This window comes from Oryctolagus cuniculus, chromosome 4 (genome assembly GCF_964237555.1).
Source record: "Oryctolagus cuniculus chromosome 4, mOryCun1.1, whole genome shotgun sequence".
NCBI classification, from domain to species: Eukaryota; Metazoa; Chordata; class Mammalia; order Lagomorpha; family Leporidae; genus Oryctolagus; species Oryctolagus cuniculus.
This window is the reverse complement of record NC_091435.1, coordinates 109,204,547-109,220,071: the sequence shown is the minus strand read 5'-3', so window position 1 is coordinate 109,220,071 and position 15,525 is coordinate 109,204,547. Positions and strand designations below refer to the sequence as shown.

Below are 15,525 nucleotides of genomic sequence, written 5' to 3'. Positions count from 1 at the left end.
GATTGAAAGGACAAATATATTTACCCTGACTGGACATTAAATAATGTGTATATGTACTGAAATATTGCATAGAACCTCCTAAGTATGTATGATTTTCAGATGTCTGTTAAAAAATACTAATACCCTTATGCTTCTTTTATAAAACCATTTTTCTAGTCTCTGTGATATTTTATTGTCTTTCTTCCTCCTCTCCCTCCTTCATTTAAACTTCTTCCCCCCACTCCACAATGTTTGATCGTGCTGTTTGCATTTCCTTCCTATTTGTGGATTTCTCTGTTCTCTTTACAGGTGGGCTTATTACCTGCTGGGATTCATTCCAGAGTAGTTAGGCAGTGAGCTTTCTTCATGGAGGTTCAAATATGAGGACCTGTATTCTTCTTTCTGGTCACTTTGTTTCTCTAAAGACAAATCTTTCAATCTCTCCCTTGGAAGTAGTAGCATGGCTGCCAACATTTAGGGAACTAGATAGGGACAGGAGGAGTGCTAGTGTGTCCTCACGGGTATTCCCACCATCACATTGGCTTCCAACCCCTTCCCCCTCTATTGCAGCTAGAGAGGGTAACACCTGCCTGTTGTGATGAGCACGTTGGAATCTGCCAATTAACTGCCTGAAAGTCCTTATACCTCCAGTCTCACCCTACACACCCATATTAGATTACCTTGGGGCCTCAGATCCTGGGCTTTTCTGGTTTTGTTTTGAGAAACTGGGCTGATTTTGATGATTTTCTTTATTGTAGATTAGAATTCATCATTTCCTGGTCTGCTATGTCTGCTTCCTACTCACCCAGCTACCCTTAACCAATTTTACTGACATTTCTGGTTTGCTGGCTTTTCTTCTCTTAGCCTCTTTGTCCTTGAAGGTTTATGGTGTTTTTATTCCTTTACTGTCATTTTAATGGGTCTTTGGGAGGAATTAAATATAAAGGTTCAAACTGGAGCCTAGGATGTATCTGAATGCATTCTTTGAATTTCATCATCTGATTTTTTTGGGAATAACATGAGTATAATTAAGATTCCAGCCACATGAAACTGGTCATACATACATCAAACAGAAAAAAACAGAGTAAAGTTTAACTGAATGATTCTGACTAGTAGACACACCAAAATTATACTTCCGTGTCTCGAGACTCACCAACTTTGTAATGTATGCAGCCTTCCAAGTCCCCAACAGTGATCCAGCCTTGTTTCTTTTCTACTTCTGGGTCATTGTGTAGTATTCTGTTTCTTAACCATGACAGATAGTAAACTCGTAGCTTATTCTTCTTTCCTGTTGAAAAAATAGAGTTTTAATTTCAAGTCCTTATACTATCTTTCCCTTCACCAATCTGTACCTCTATGTTATTTATTCTTATTTGGGAATGTAAGCGGTAATGTGTGTTTTTAAAGTCATAATAACCAGTGTCCGCAGTATTTTTCATTATAGTGGCCTCTTTTCCCAGGACTTGAGGTTAAAACAAAAGTTTTGGACAAGTCACAGAATTAAAGTATGTATTTAGCCCTTCTTCTTCTTTCTCCTTGCTACAAAGGGAAGTATCTGCTGAACTTGGACCTAATTCTGCAAAGAGTGATCAGAGTTCCAGAACATTCCAAATCTCATCATCTGAGGGTTGTTGAGAACTGGACATGTTTGTATGCTTTTGTGTGCCTGAATATCCCTTAAATCAATGGCAGATGTTAATGAATAAAGTCTTATTTCCTCTGTTGCCATAATGTGAACAACTGGAGTGGTTTTACTTTATTCAACTAACAAAAAGACAATTTTAAAAGGAGATAGAGAAACAAGTTCTATGAAGGTAATCTGGGCTCAGAACACAGTACTAGACAAGTGAGGGTACTGAAACCATTGAAAGGAATAACAACAACAACAACAACTAGAGAAAACAGATGCAAAGCTGAAAAACAAAAGTCCCCTTTGGCGGCATGATCCTGGAGTAAAGAATTCACAGGATGGTAAGAAAACATGTAGATAATACTGAAGAGTATATGTGGAACAAAGGCTACTTTACACCATTAGACTGTCTGAGTCCCAGAAAAGTAAATGCCCACTGGGGTGGCTCTTCCAAAGTAATGAGAAATTTGAGCCTGTGGGTTTTATATCTTGAAGAATTACTGAGGCTTACACTGTGGCATACCAGGTAAAGCCCCACCTGCGAACCCATACGGGTGCCAGTTAAGAGCCCCGGCTACTCCACTTCTGATCCAGTCCCCTACTAATGCTCCTGAGAAAGGAGCAGAAGATGGTCAAAGTACGTGGGCCCCTGCCTCCACATGGAGACTCAGATGAGGCTCTGGTTCTTGGCTTTGGCATAGCCCAGCCCCAACCATTGCAGCCATTTGGGGAGTAAACCAGTGAATGGAATACCTCTCTGTCTCTCACTCTTCCTAAGTCTGCCTTTCAAATAAAAATAAATAAATCTTTTTTAAAAAAGAAAAAAAGATTGCTGTCTTTTGATTTCTCTTCAGCTTTAGAGATGTTTTATACTTTACAGATGTGACATGTATCAGAAGAAAAGAATTCATTAAAGCATTGCACACTGGATTTGACAGGAGCACATTCAGAATGTAAATGAAGGGAATCACTGTGTTACTATTCATTTTTGTAGCTGCAAGCCATGTGTGGCTCCTGATAGCTAGGTAGGCAGGGGTGCCAGTACTGTGCAAGAATCTTTTGGTCTTATTTTCATTTTCTCCATTCCCCATCTGTGCCTCATGGTAAGAGGAAATGGAAATGGTTACACGCTTAAGAAGGGGGAAGCGGCACGAACAACATAATCAAGACTAACTGTGAATTTTGTGGTAGTATTTACACTCTTGGTAGGTGACTGACAGATCGGTGGCTGTAATTTTGATTTGGTATTATAACAGTCAAGACAGCAATTAACCAGAAGGCAGGACTATACAGAGTTGAACTCCAATAATAATGCAAAAAGAATTTATTTGGGGTGGATAAAAAGAGCTGAAAATGCTAAGCATTCCGTGGAAAGTTAAAAGAAAAAGGGAATTGGGGCTGCCACCTGTAGTGCTGGCATCCCGTATTGAGTTCAGGCTGCTCCACTTCCAATCCAGCTCTCTGCTATGGCCTGGGAAAGCAGTAGAGGATGGTCCATGTCCTTCGGCCCCTGCATCCATATGGGAGACCTGGAAGAAGCTACTGGTTCCTGGCTTCGGATCGGCCCAGCTCTGGCCATTGTGGCCACTTGGGGAATGAACCAGCAGATGGAAGACCTCTCTCTCTCTCTCTCTCTCTCTCTCTCTCTCTGCCTCTCTGTAACTCTGCCTTTCAAATAAATAAATAAATCTTTAAAAAAATAAGAAAGGAATTATAGGATCAAGTGAAGGCATTTTCTCCAAACCGAAGTACAGCTCCTCAAGGAGTTAAACTTTCTTTAAAGTTCAACCCAGGAGCCCAGTGTTGCCTCCTTATGAAACAATGTCTGAGTAGAGTCATGCTTACCAAATCCTGACAACAGTAAATGCCTATAAATATACAGTCTTTGTAAAAGATTTCTACATAATTTAGCTTTAATGCAGAAGTAAGACCTCTCTTTGGAAGTCAAACTCCAGCGCTCTCACTCTGGCTATACTGCTATAATTTATTGTGTTGCTTTTTGACTGGGAATGGAAGAGCTTCCTGTTTCTTTGGAAACAAGGTGATTGCTTTGCCCACCTATGCCAACCTGGAGAATGTGGTGATCCTGGTAACATACCTGATATTGTCACAAGGACATTCAATCCCTCTAGCACATCCATCTGCTGAAATCGCCTCCGGTTGATCAGATTGTAGACTTTGCCTTGCCCACTTCGGTCCAAGAGCATCAGGCCATTTTCAGTCCCCACCAGAAGGTTTACACCTGCAAATTTTAAGAAGTAACCCAAGACTGACTTTTAAGGGCTTTAAGCCTTCTGCCTCCGTGGTCCCAATAAAGCATAAAAAACTGTATCTTGTAAATATAAATCAATGAGCGAGCAGGTGCTACAGTAGGGAGTGTAGAAGTAGAAGTTCTTGCACAGTAATTATATCACTGTCCCTCTGGTAATGACATTACAAGGTTTTTTTAAATGAAGCAGTAGCAGCCTTCATTGCCTCTAGCTGTTTACTACCCTGTATAGAGACTCCTTGTCAAAAGGAGCCTAAGGCACAGCCATGCCCGTGTTCTTTTTCTGGAACAATCGCCTCTTTCTTGACTCTCCTTAAGACTCCCCCTTCAACCAGTGTCACTCTGATGGTGAGATCCACAGGCTCTGCATGCTTGAGAGTCAGCTCATTAATGAGTAGTAAAATAAGAGAAAATAAAGCACCAACGTACCCCACAGAGCCGCACAGAGTATTTCTGAGTTGAATCGTTTCTTGTATTTTCTGATTTCTGGTGTGTCGCTATGAGGCCGGATGTTGGTTGGGTTCACATTTACCACTGAGATCTTTCTTGCTTCATTAAGTTTGGCCTGTTCTTGCCTAAGAAGTTCACTAGTAAACAGAGCTTTGAGAAAAAGAATCAGAGAAATCAGTGGTATCTTAAAGATAACCAATGGAGAAACGGAGCAGGGGCTTCAAAACACTATTTCTCCTGTTTAGTGCGTGTTATAATAAAGGCACATACACTCTGAGACTACATTTACTTTTCACTTATTTTTAGTAGCATGAAGTATAAGTCATTCGTAGAAGCAGTATTTTATCCACTAGCAAGACAGGCTTATAGACATAAGCATTACTTGGCATGTTTAGAGAACTGATAATAATCTCAAAAAAGTAAATCCACCTTCCCTACCTCTTGTAATATATGCAAGAAATCTTGCTTTTTGAAATTCAACATCACTTAAAAAACTGGCCTGAGATAACTTTGATGATTAGTTAGTTGCAGAAGTCTAGAAAGCAAGCCCATCCTCTAAAATCTGCCAGACTTTTCACGGTGGGAAGCACACACCTTAAACTCAGCACAACTCAACACGCACTTAGTATTAGGTGTCTACTGCGTGCATAGAATTATACCCAGAAACTGTTTTTGGGAAATAGGTGGTAAGTTCACAGGTCTCTGAGGAACAACTTTTCCTAGGGTTCCTGGATACCTCTGGCTTCCTACCAGCAGCAAACAAACAAAAAAAAAAAGGAAACAAAAATTTTGTTTTAGGAATTCTATAAAAATAACCACAAAATCTTCCTTTTTAAGACCAGGACCAAGCAGTAAATGGCTTAATTATTGAACTGATGACTAATTTCTATATTGAGCTTTGTCAGAAAGAAATCAAGCTGTTTCTAAAACACTGGGGCCTTCTGCCTACCTGCAGCTGACGATTCCTCATCCTCTTCGTCTTCATCGGTGGGAGAGGTCTGGTATACTCGGGGGTCCACGAAGGGGGTGAAGGAGGCTTTGGTGCTGCTCCCCATGCCATACTAGTCAATAAACAGGAAGACCAAACAGAGCAGATAAATGAATACTGCAGGAACAGACAACGTAACAATATTTGCTGGGCTTTCAACAGATCACAAGGTCTGTTCCACTGTTCACGCACCAACCCCCCAATCATTGTGGGCACCTCTCCAGCTCCTCCTGGTAATGGTTACTCTATAGCTTCTCCTGTGTCTGTTCTTTTTTTAATTTCTTTTTTTTAATTTTTTTATTTTTAAATTTTTTTTTTTTTTGACAGACAGAGTGGACAGTGAGAGAGAGAGACAGAGAGAAAGGTCTTCCTTTTGCTGTTGGTTCGCCCTCCAATGGCCGCCGTGGCCAGCGCGCTGCAGCCGGCGCACCGCGCTGATCCGAAGGCAGGAGCCAGGTGCTTATCCTGGTCTCCCACGGGGTGCAGGGCCCAAGTACTTGGGCCATCCTCCACTGCACCCCCTGGCCACAGCAGAGAGCTGGCCTGGAAGAGGGGCAACCGGGACAGAATCCGGCACCCCGACCGGGACTAGAATCCAGTGTGCCGGCGCCACAAGGCGGAGGATTAGCCTAGTGAGCCGTGGCGCTGGCTCCTGTGTCTGTTCTTTACAGGAAAGACACCTCACTTCTCCCTTCTCACACTACCTGGAGTCCAGGAATTTGAATATGCTAAGAACCCATCTATTTGTTTTTATTTTTCATAAGCAAATCATTTAAACCTCCTTTTATTCAAGTAAAACATAGTTCGACAAAATTCATATAAATATGAACCTCAACTGTTGACCTTGAAATTGCTAAAACCTGAGGTTTCTGTCACTGTCCTGGAAAACAGGAGGTCCCAGTTCTGGCCTCAGCTCTGTGACGAAACAGCTATTTGCTTTAGGCAAGTCACTGAACCTCTGTGAGTGTTAGTCCTCTCATCTGTAAAAACAGATTTTGGTCCAGATGGTATGTGAGAGTTTTTGATGGTTTCTCTCTATATATCCACACGAGCAGTTCCATGAACATGGTAGAAACCAGCCATCTATGTTTCAAGGGGGCTTGCCAAGACCTTGTTTTTGAAGAGAACCAGGTTTGAGAATCGCTGAAGAACAGAACCGTGGGGCTATCGCCCAGTACCTACTTCAGTCCCCGAGTCCATCTCCTGGGAATGGGTAGACACACGCCCCAGGCCCTCAGTCGGGGTCCCAGCCGGAGAATGGCTCTGCTGCACCAGGTCTGGGAGATTGATGTGACCCGCGAAGCCATTGCTGTCACTATGGCCGGATCGCTTCTTCTCTCCAGATGTCTGAGGGGGCAGAACACATGGGGGGCATCAGAAAGGCAGGAAAGGGCCATCGAAAGATGTCACCCTTCACACAGCATGGGTGTTAGGGGGCTCCAAATCAGCCCGCTGGGGTATGGGAAGATAACCTATGAAGACAAGAGAAAGTAAGCCATGCTAATATTTAGTATATGAATTGGCCCTGAGGCCTTGTGCTTCTGTTTGAGGGGCATCAGGGGTCACATACGGTGTGTGTGTGGGGAGTCCCGTCTGGGGAGAGAGGGACAGCACAAAGTGCGAAGACTTAGTAGAACCCACACTTATGAGTTCCTCTTCCCCTGAATGGATGTGTGGGGTGATATTAATTAACTGGATTTACAGACCCTAATACCAGAAGAAGAAACAAAACTATACATAAACTAACACATTGCTGAGAAGCAGCAGCAGTGCCACGGGTAAATACTAATAATCCATGCACAAGAGTCTTCCAAGAAAATACAGAGGCAACGTTATTCAATTTACAGGCTCTTCACAAGGTCAAAACAGTGATTAAGCAGATCGAACGTGAGTTCCAAAAAACACTGACGTGATCTGGAAGACTATTTGAAGATACTGGCTTGTATCCACTTTCATTAATGTTGAACCTTTTACTAAGGAACGGAGATGATTTGTGATGTAGGCAGTAAAAAATGTCATCAGGAACAGCAAAGCATCTGAAATGTTTATAGCCTCCCTTTTTAACATCTTGTAGAAGTATTTGATAATGTATCTAATATGTTAGTGCAGTGGGACTAACATGATTTGTGAATCACTATACTGTATCATGGGGCATGCTCTAAAATTTTTACCTACAGCGTTGCATGACCTTCCAGTGTGGAAACCCCTACCCTAGAGATGTCTCTTCCCTCAGATTAAGTATTGCTTTCTCTCTCTGCCTTTTCTTGTCATTCATTCATTGACCCAGAGTTTTTAAAGACCACTAAATAGAAAGCATTCTGCAGAACATGGGCTAATTGCCAATAAGGCAGGCAGTGGCCCTACCCTCTTTGGGGTTGGCATGGGCAGACCATCTCACTGGCCTGGTGTCTTCTTTCTGGAGCCTGTTCTGGCTTGCGATGATAGCTCTGCATCTGCCCCTGGCTGGCAGAGAGAGGAGGCATTTTGTTCCTGTCCCCCTTCAGTGAGATGAAACAGACTAACTAGCTCCTAAGGGTGCCTGTAACTGACATTAGCAGGAAGCCTGAGAAATAACTGGAAGGCCTGGCATCCTCTGTGTTTTTGGCTCCATGCTCCCAGACTGCAAACCGTCCTTTTTCTGGATTCACTTTGCCACAGTGCTCACCTGTAGCTGATGCCGGCGCCTCTTCTCAGCAGCTGAACATTTCATCTCAGTGACACTGACTTCAGGCCTCATTTATCATGCTGTCCCTGATTTTACATAGACTGGGCAGTTTTTCCTTCCTCCTAACTCCTGTTCAAATACTATAAAGCTTTTTAACATGTTCACTCAACTTCCCAGCAGTATAAATCACACATGGTCTCTTTGGAAGTCTTTGGTCTGTCATCAGCAGCATTTTGCTCCGAGCCAAGCAAAACCTGATCTGGACTCATTGGTTGTTAAAGAAAGACGTGAAGAGGCCAGTGAGGGGAAGAGAAAAAAATTTAAAATCTGACCTCCATCATTAACCCCTGCATTTGCCCACTTTGGAGTCAGCAGCCTTCAACTCATTCTACCAGTGCCTTCTTATCAGACACTTTCAGTGTGCCAGGCACCCTGAAACACACCTGGCCTGGCAGGGTATTCCCAAATGCAGAGCTAAGTGAGCATCAGCCCTGCCTTCCAGGACCTCATGAGCAGAAGCCAACAACATGATCACATCTCTGCTCTTTACACACTCGCAATTGCCATGGGGATAGGCACAAAGACGGTTTACACATCACCTTATGTCAGATACCGTGCTAAATACTTTATACATGGCATTCCACTGGATCCTCACAGCAACACCAGGAGGTGGCCCTCATTATCCCCATCTGATAGATGCAAAGTGCAGCACAAAAATTTCAATTAACTTTCTCAGAATGACATGGTTTCTAAGGGATGAACTCCGGGTTTGAACCCAAGATATCTGGCAGCAGAGCTCATGTGGTCTGGGCTGCACTGTGGTACTAGTGGATTTGGCTAAAAGTGGATGCCTGAGCCAAGTGGAACCAGCCTCCAATGGAGTTTAAAATCAGAACTGAGATACACTGGTCAGTTTCTGCTGACAACTGGACTGTAATGGAGGGAGGGGAACCAGAGATTAAGGAAGGGGGGCAAGGAAGAGAAAGCTGCACTATGGAGAGAGAACAGAGGAGAAACATGGAAGCAGGCAGGGATAAGATAAGGAGAGACAGGCAGCGTAAGTCAGGACATGCACACCAGAAGTTGCCCGACTTCCCGTACTATCATTTCCGAGTTTCCGGTTCGACACAGGGGCCCAGCTCTATGTTTACTTTTGGGTTCTTTCCATGAAATACTTCTGGACCTCTGTTCCCCTGTTTCTTATGGTTCTTCTCCTGCCCACTTCTTGCTGTTTTTTTTTTTTCTTCAGCTGTGTTAAGTGGGCTCTTTTTCTTATTACTTGTAACCAAAAGAACACTGATAAGCTAGTGTTGTGGCTTAGTAGGATGGACTTACACTGATGAGATTCCAGCTGACACCAGCAAGGTGGTATGAACAGAGGTCCATCGAGTCCCAGTAGAGGCTTTGATAAGAATAGATTGACCCAAACCTACAGGGATTTGCTGGCTGAAAAATGGGCAGCAGTGGGGAAGGGAGAATAGTTTATTCAGCAGATGGGCCCCCTGGACAACATGCTGGATCATAGCCAGTGTGGCATGTTCTAGAACTAGAATAAGGCATGGTTCTGTGGGTCTGAAGGATAGAGAAAAGTAGAACAAGAGGGCAGGGATATTTGTACATCTGACCAGATTATGGGTAGTAGAGCCAGTGTGGTCTTACAGAACCATGAAATCTAGTCCCATAGAAATGATGAATTGAATGAGTCCTTAATGCTCATCTTAGGGCACTGAACTAATGGCACCCTGCAATAAGCTAAATCTTGTTATAATGAGTTTTTCTTATTTTTTCAGGGATATACTTTAACCAGTGTTAATCTTTTTAATACATGTAGTTTTAATGAATTTCTACTCAAGGTTTGTATGATGGTTAATTTTACATCAGTTTGACTAGGAAATGGAATGGCCAGATTAAGCATAATTTCTGGATGGGATTAGCACTTGAATTGGTGCATTCAGAAGTATGCCCCTCCAAAGTGGCATCAACCAGTCTTTTATGGGCCTGAATGGAAAAATTCAGGAGGCAGAATTCACCCCCTTTTTCTTGTCTCCCTTCTTGAGTTGGAACATCTCATCTCCGCACAGACTCTCAGCTGGGATTTATGTGATGAGCATTCCTGCAGATAGGAGATCACTGGACTTCTCAGCCTCCCTGATCCTAGGAGCCATTTCCTCACATAAACATCTTTCTATATGTAAATATTCCATTTTTCTGGCCAACTCTGATGAGTATAGTTTGTTGTTTTCAAAACTCACATTTGGAAAAGGCACAATTTGGAAACAGAGGACAAAGCCTTTGGAATCCTCAATAGACCAAATTCATGTATGACACTGAGGAATGCTATTTTCAAAGTGCTTGATTATGTTCATAGAATAGGGAGTGGTTTAAACAATATGGAGTCATTCAGTTGTTGGCAACAGAACTGAAAATGCACTTCCAAATGTCTACTTGGAGGTACAGAGTCTGTCATAAAGACCTGAGAAAATTTTACATCACATTAGAAATTGGACTCTCTTTTCTTCAAAGAGTAACTCATTCCAGAACATTTTCCCTGTTTTCCCAAGTGAAAAGCTATAATGATAGAAGCCCTCTACACTTTCATTGAAATCATCCATTCACCACTGTGGGAGATTTACACACCAGAAATACACAGTGTCAACTTCAGTAGCCAAGTCCATTTTTCATTCCAGGCGTATGTGGAAGGAGTCTTTAAAGCCTATTTGAAAGATTCAACAGGCCATAAAATGAAATCCTACTAAGTTGCTTTGTGAACTAGTTTTCTGGTTATAGTCCCATTGCCAATTATTACTTCAAAGACTTTTATTCATCTGAAAACTATACTTGCTCTCCTCCCTACAGAAGTGAGATACCCTCTGTCTTTACGGAGAGAAAACCTGCCATTAGTGTTTCCCAACTCCCTCCTGGTTGAAGAGGCAGAATTACAGAGGACACATGTGTCAGAGGGAAGAGCGGGCAGTGATTAGAAGTCAAAGGAGAATTTCAGCCCTACTGAGTGAAGTAAAATAAGATCCATAACATTTATTGAATGCTTATATTTATTAACTTGTGTAATATTATTATTTATAAAATTTTGTGCATAATAAAGCAGATGAAAGGAGAGGGCAAGTAAAATCTGTCCATTGTTATCAGCTATTATTTTCCAGGCAAGTAAAGACTTGTTCTCAAACTTACATAATTAGGATAAAGTAAAAAAGAAGATGGGCTCCCATTTGTCAGGGACCTAAGCAGCTGGCAGACAAAGTGGGGAGTCGCTGCATGCTGGCAGGACAGATGAAGGGAATGTGTGCCTCCCACCAAACGAAAGGATGCTCCTAGAGTAAAACCAACCAACTCACCCAGCGTGCTAAGGTGCAATGTAAAGCAGATCTGGGTATTTCTTTGTTACTTTACCAAAGCAGCGAAAGGGTCTTTTTAGTGTTAATTCACCTAGATGAAATCACCATTTCTTGGAACTACTAAACATTTTCTACACGGAATCCACAAAGATAAAACCATGATGCAGGGGGAGACATAACAAACTACTGATGCTATTCAGAGACCATTCATTTCTGTTTTCCTGTTGCAGGAACATCTGGGTTTGACAATTTTATATCCTCAGGCTCAAATTCTACATTCCAAATTGTATAGTTCCCACTGAAGAATTTGGATTAATGTAATTAAGTCATACTGCAGAACCATAGAAGAAAGAAGGTGGTAGACAATTAAAATCACCCAACCATTTAGAAGCACAGGTTTCTCCTGCATTCACCATGCTTAAAATCCACAGCACAAGCATTTTGTGAAAGCATGGATATAAAAACCACTTCAGAAACATAACTTCCTGTACAGTTTTTACACCAACTCACCTCTCTGATCATCAAGGTTCCCTCTCTTGAAATGCTGCCGCTGAAGGTGTCCGCATGAGAGGTCTCCAGCCCGTGCGTCCCAGCCATTCCCACATTGTACTGCTCGTTGCTCCCTGGAGTGCCTGTTGGTCTGAGATGTGAGGGAACAATATTCATGGCCATTGTATGATTAGCGAACACCATGTTAGTGGTAGAATATACTTAAAATTTATCTTAAATATTTTTAAGTATGCTTCTGTGACTTTAAGTATACCTCCTATGAATTAAAAAAATTTGTCTGAGAGGCAAAGAAAGGGGGAAGAGCCACAGCTCCCACCTGGTGGCTCACTCCTCCAATGTTCATGATGGCTGGGGCCAGGCTTATCTGAAGCCAGGAGCCAAGAACTCAATCCAGGTCGCCCACATGGTGGCAGACCTTGGAAGACCATGTTGATGACTCAAGTAATTGGATGGCTTTTAAAAAGAAAGGTTTTAAGGATTACTTCTTATGTGTGTTAATTTAACTTTGGCTATATCATTCATTTATGAGTATTTTTTATATATTTGAAAAAATGTCTCTGACATCTTGGATACTACCAATCAAAGGACTTGATTCAAAACAAGAGTTAAATATGCAAGATTTATGATATTTCAGGGGCAGAAGATATTTTTCAAAGAAGAAGTTCAAAGATTTTCATCCTAAACAGAAAGGCAGGAAGATGAGAGGGTGAATCTACACAAGGAAATGTACAACAACACATTAACTTTGAAACTGCTAAAATAGAACAGTAGACTGTGTACATCTAAGTATGGGGTGGAACTGATGTGTTGGGGAAGATACTCAAAGGAATAATTTAATATTTCAGCATTAATTTACAATTTTTTCCTATACCCATCATACTATAAAAACTCTGGTGACTTTAGTCTGCCTTCTCTCCCTGAAAGGTTCTTTTCCATTCTCTACATCCCCAAGTCAGCTCATCCTTTAAGCTGCAGTTAGGGACTCTAAACCCATCACAGTCCCCTGCAACAGTCAGGTGGTGTTAACAGTGGCATCTTCAGTGCCAAGCACTGTTCATGGAATGCAGGGAGCACCTACTAAACGTTTATGAGATCATTCAAGGTGTGCTCAGTCAAAGCTGTTGTTCAAGGTTGCTAGTAGAGACTGCATCCAAGCTGATTGTCAAAACCTGTCTCTCCTGTGAATTGATGAGTGACTTGCTACAAGGATAATTACTAGCATGTTAAAAATGTCCTTTACAACTCATGTTTTTTTGTTTTTGTTTGTTTGTTTGTTTGTTTGTTTTTGACAGGCAGAGTGGACAGTGAGAGAGAGAGAGAGAGACAGAGAGAAAGGTCTTCCTTTGCCATTGGTTCACCCTCCAATGGCTGTACCACGCTGATCTGAAGGCAGGAGCTAGGTGCTTCTCCTGGTCTCCCATGGGGTGCAGGGCCCAAGCACCTGGGCCATCCTCCACTGCACTCCCGGGCCACAGCAGAGAGCTGGCCTGGAAGAGGGGCAACCGGGACAGAATCCGACGCCCCGACCGGGACTAGAACCCGGTGTGCCGGCGCCGCAGGTGGAGGATTAGCCTATTGAGCCGTGGCGCCGGCTCAACTCATGTTAAGTTTTGCTGTTTTATAATTTAAGCAATAATTTTGGCACTGAGTTCCCTAGGATATACTAAAATAATTTAGGTGGTTATTAAAGGATAACAAGAAGTATGTTGAGATATGTCACAGAACTTTGTGGGACATTAGAGTAGGCAAATTTGCAAAGACCACTGAAAGCAGACAATACTTCAGGGTGCATGTAAAACCCACACCAATCTCCAGAAGCTGCAAGATGACCTATTCCTACCATGCTCAATTCTCTCTCAATGTTTTAAAGCAAGAAAACCTTAATCATATCTATGATTGCTTAAGAGTTGCTCAAAATGGCAGAAGTAGGAAAGGACCTTTTTTAAAATCACTGTCTTCATATATGTGACAGGAAAATGCTTTCCACATACAGTAATATTGTACCATTGCCTAGTTGAAATTTGCTAGGAGTAGAATTTAAGTGTTCTCAGTGTACCCCAAAAATCATCACTAAGTGTAAAACTGAAAAGTAGTTTTAAAAAGAAAGTTCATGTTATATGTGTGTATAAAGACATACTGTATGTCTTAAACATATACAAATTCAATACAAAATTTAAAAACCTAGAAAGGAAAAATCAGTGAAGATTTCTCAGGAAAGAAAAGTGAACAGTGACAAGAGAATCTGACTGTATTAGAAATGGATGCACAGCTCCAGTAAGAGAATGGGAGAAAAGGCATTGGCCTAAGTAACCTTAGAGATGTAACCTTAGTGGACAACATTGAGAAATTGCTTTCCACGACAGCATGGGTTAATTAGTCCACATTTCTATACATATATATACTGGAAGTGAGCAATTTAAGTCAATGGAGGTGAACAGTGGGTTTCTCACTACAGGAGCCACAATCTACATATGAGTAATGGAGTGGTTTAGAATGAGCCATGTGGTAATGGATTAGTGTTGGAGATGTCAGTACTGAACTCATGTTCAGCTTAACATAGACACAGGTGGCTACATAAATATTTGTTGATATGTACACATACATGGGTTAATATGTACACATATTTCCTTGCTTTCATTCAAAAGGGACTGGAAGAAATGACACTGTACTAGCAATGAGCACAACAAGGGCCCAGACATTGGTTTCTATCATCGCTCTCCAAATAAAAGGCATCTGGGTTCCTTGAAGAAGTGAATGATTTCAAGACTGGTACAAAAAATATGTAAAGTGAGCCTGGAATATCTGGTAGCACCAGAAAGCCAGTAAGTGTAGGGGTGGCGCTGGGATGTAGTAGGCTAAGCCTCCACCTGCGGTGCTGGCATCTCATATTGGCACTGGTTCAAGGCCCAGCTGCTCCTCTTCCAATCCAGCTCTCTGCTAATGTGCTTGAGAAAGTAGTGGAAGATGGTCCAAGTGCTTGGGCCCCTGGCACTCACATAGGAAACTCAGAAACTCAGAAGCTCCTGGCTCCTGGCTTCAGATCAGCTCAGCTCTGGTCACTGTGGCCATTTGGGGAGTGAACCAGTGGGTGGAAGATCCCTCTCTGTCTCTCCTCTGTAACTCTGCCTCTCAAATAAATAAATAAATCTTTAAAAGAAAAAGGCAAGGAAGTGTCCCAATGCACACACATGTATGTGTGCATGTACATGATAGGATGTCAAAGAGGGCCAGGAAAGAACTGAAAGTGCCCTTCATGGTCAAAACTGGAACAATCTGTGCAAAAAAAAACAAAAAAAAAAACAAAAAAAAACAAAAAAAACCATGTACAAGAGTACCTCAAGATGTTAAGATGTTTATGGAAAAATTAAAAGATAAGTTTATCTTGCTGCAAAAAGTTTTTGAAAGCCATGAATAGTTTTTTTGTAACATGCCTTTTGAGGAGCCCTCACATTCATAGATTGGAAAAAGTTTTGCAGCCAAATAATCGTATATTTTAACTCAATTTCCATGAGCTTTTAGAAGCTCCCTCATATTGGATCATAGCACAAAGCACAAAATAAATATCCATAAGTCTATACTGATATAAATATTGAATAAATTAACAAATGAAAAAGAGCCAAATCTCCAATGAAGAAAAATCCCAAATAAATTATGTAGATATCCCAGTCTTAAAGGAGGAGA

At 41.8% G+C, this 15,525-nt stretch overlaps 1 protein-coding gene across 12 annotated transcripts in view; it reads right to left on the bottom strand.

The window, feature by feature from the left end:
- The window catches only part of TNIK (TRAF2 and NCK interacting kinase), a 399,091-nt gene that overhangs the window by 18,889 nt on the left and 364,677 nt on the right, over positions 1-15,525 (bottom strand). For 6 of the 12 annotated variants that reach the window (XM_017346916.3, XM_017346917.3, XM_017346918.3 and 3 more), the window contains 7 exons: positions 11,845-11,974; positions 6,499-6,663; positions 5,278-5,389; positions 4,988-5,074; positions 4,308-4,478; positions 3,708-3,851; positions 1,133-1,267 (listed from right to left, as the gene is read on the bottom strand). In XM_017346916.3, coding sequence (XP_017202405.2) covers positions 1,133-1,267; positions 3,708-3,851; positions 4,308-4,478; positions 4,988-5,074; positions 5,278-5,389; positions 6,499-6,663; positions 11,845-11,974 — 944 coding nt within the window. The remainder of the gene's footprint in view (positions 1-1,132; positions 1,268-3,707; positions 3,852-4,307; positions 4,479-4,987; positions 5,075-5,277; positions 5,390-6,498; positions 6,664-11,844; positions 11,975-15,525) is intronic. The other 6 variants (XM_017346919.3, XM_017346921.3, XM_008266489.4 and 3 more) reach the window with 1 other exon arrangement.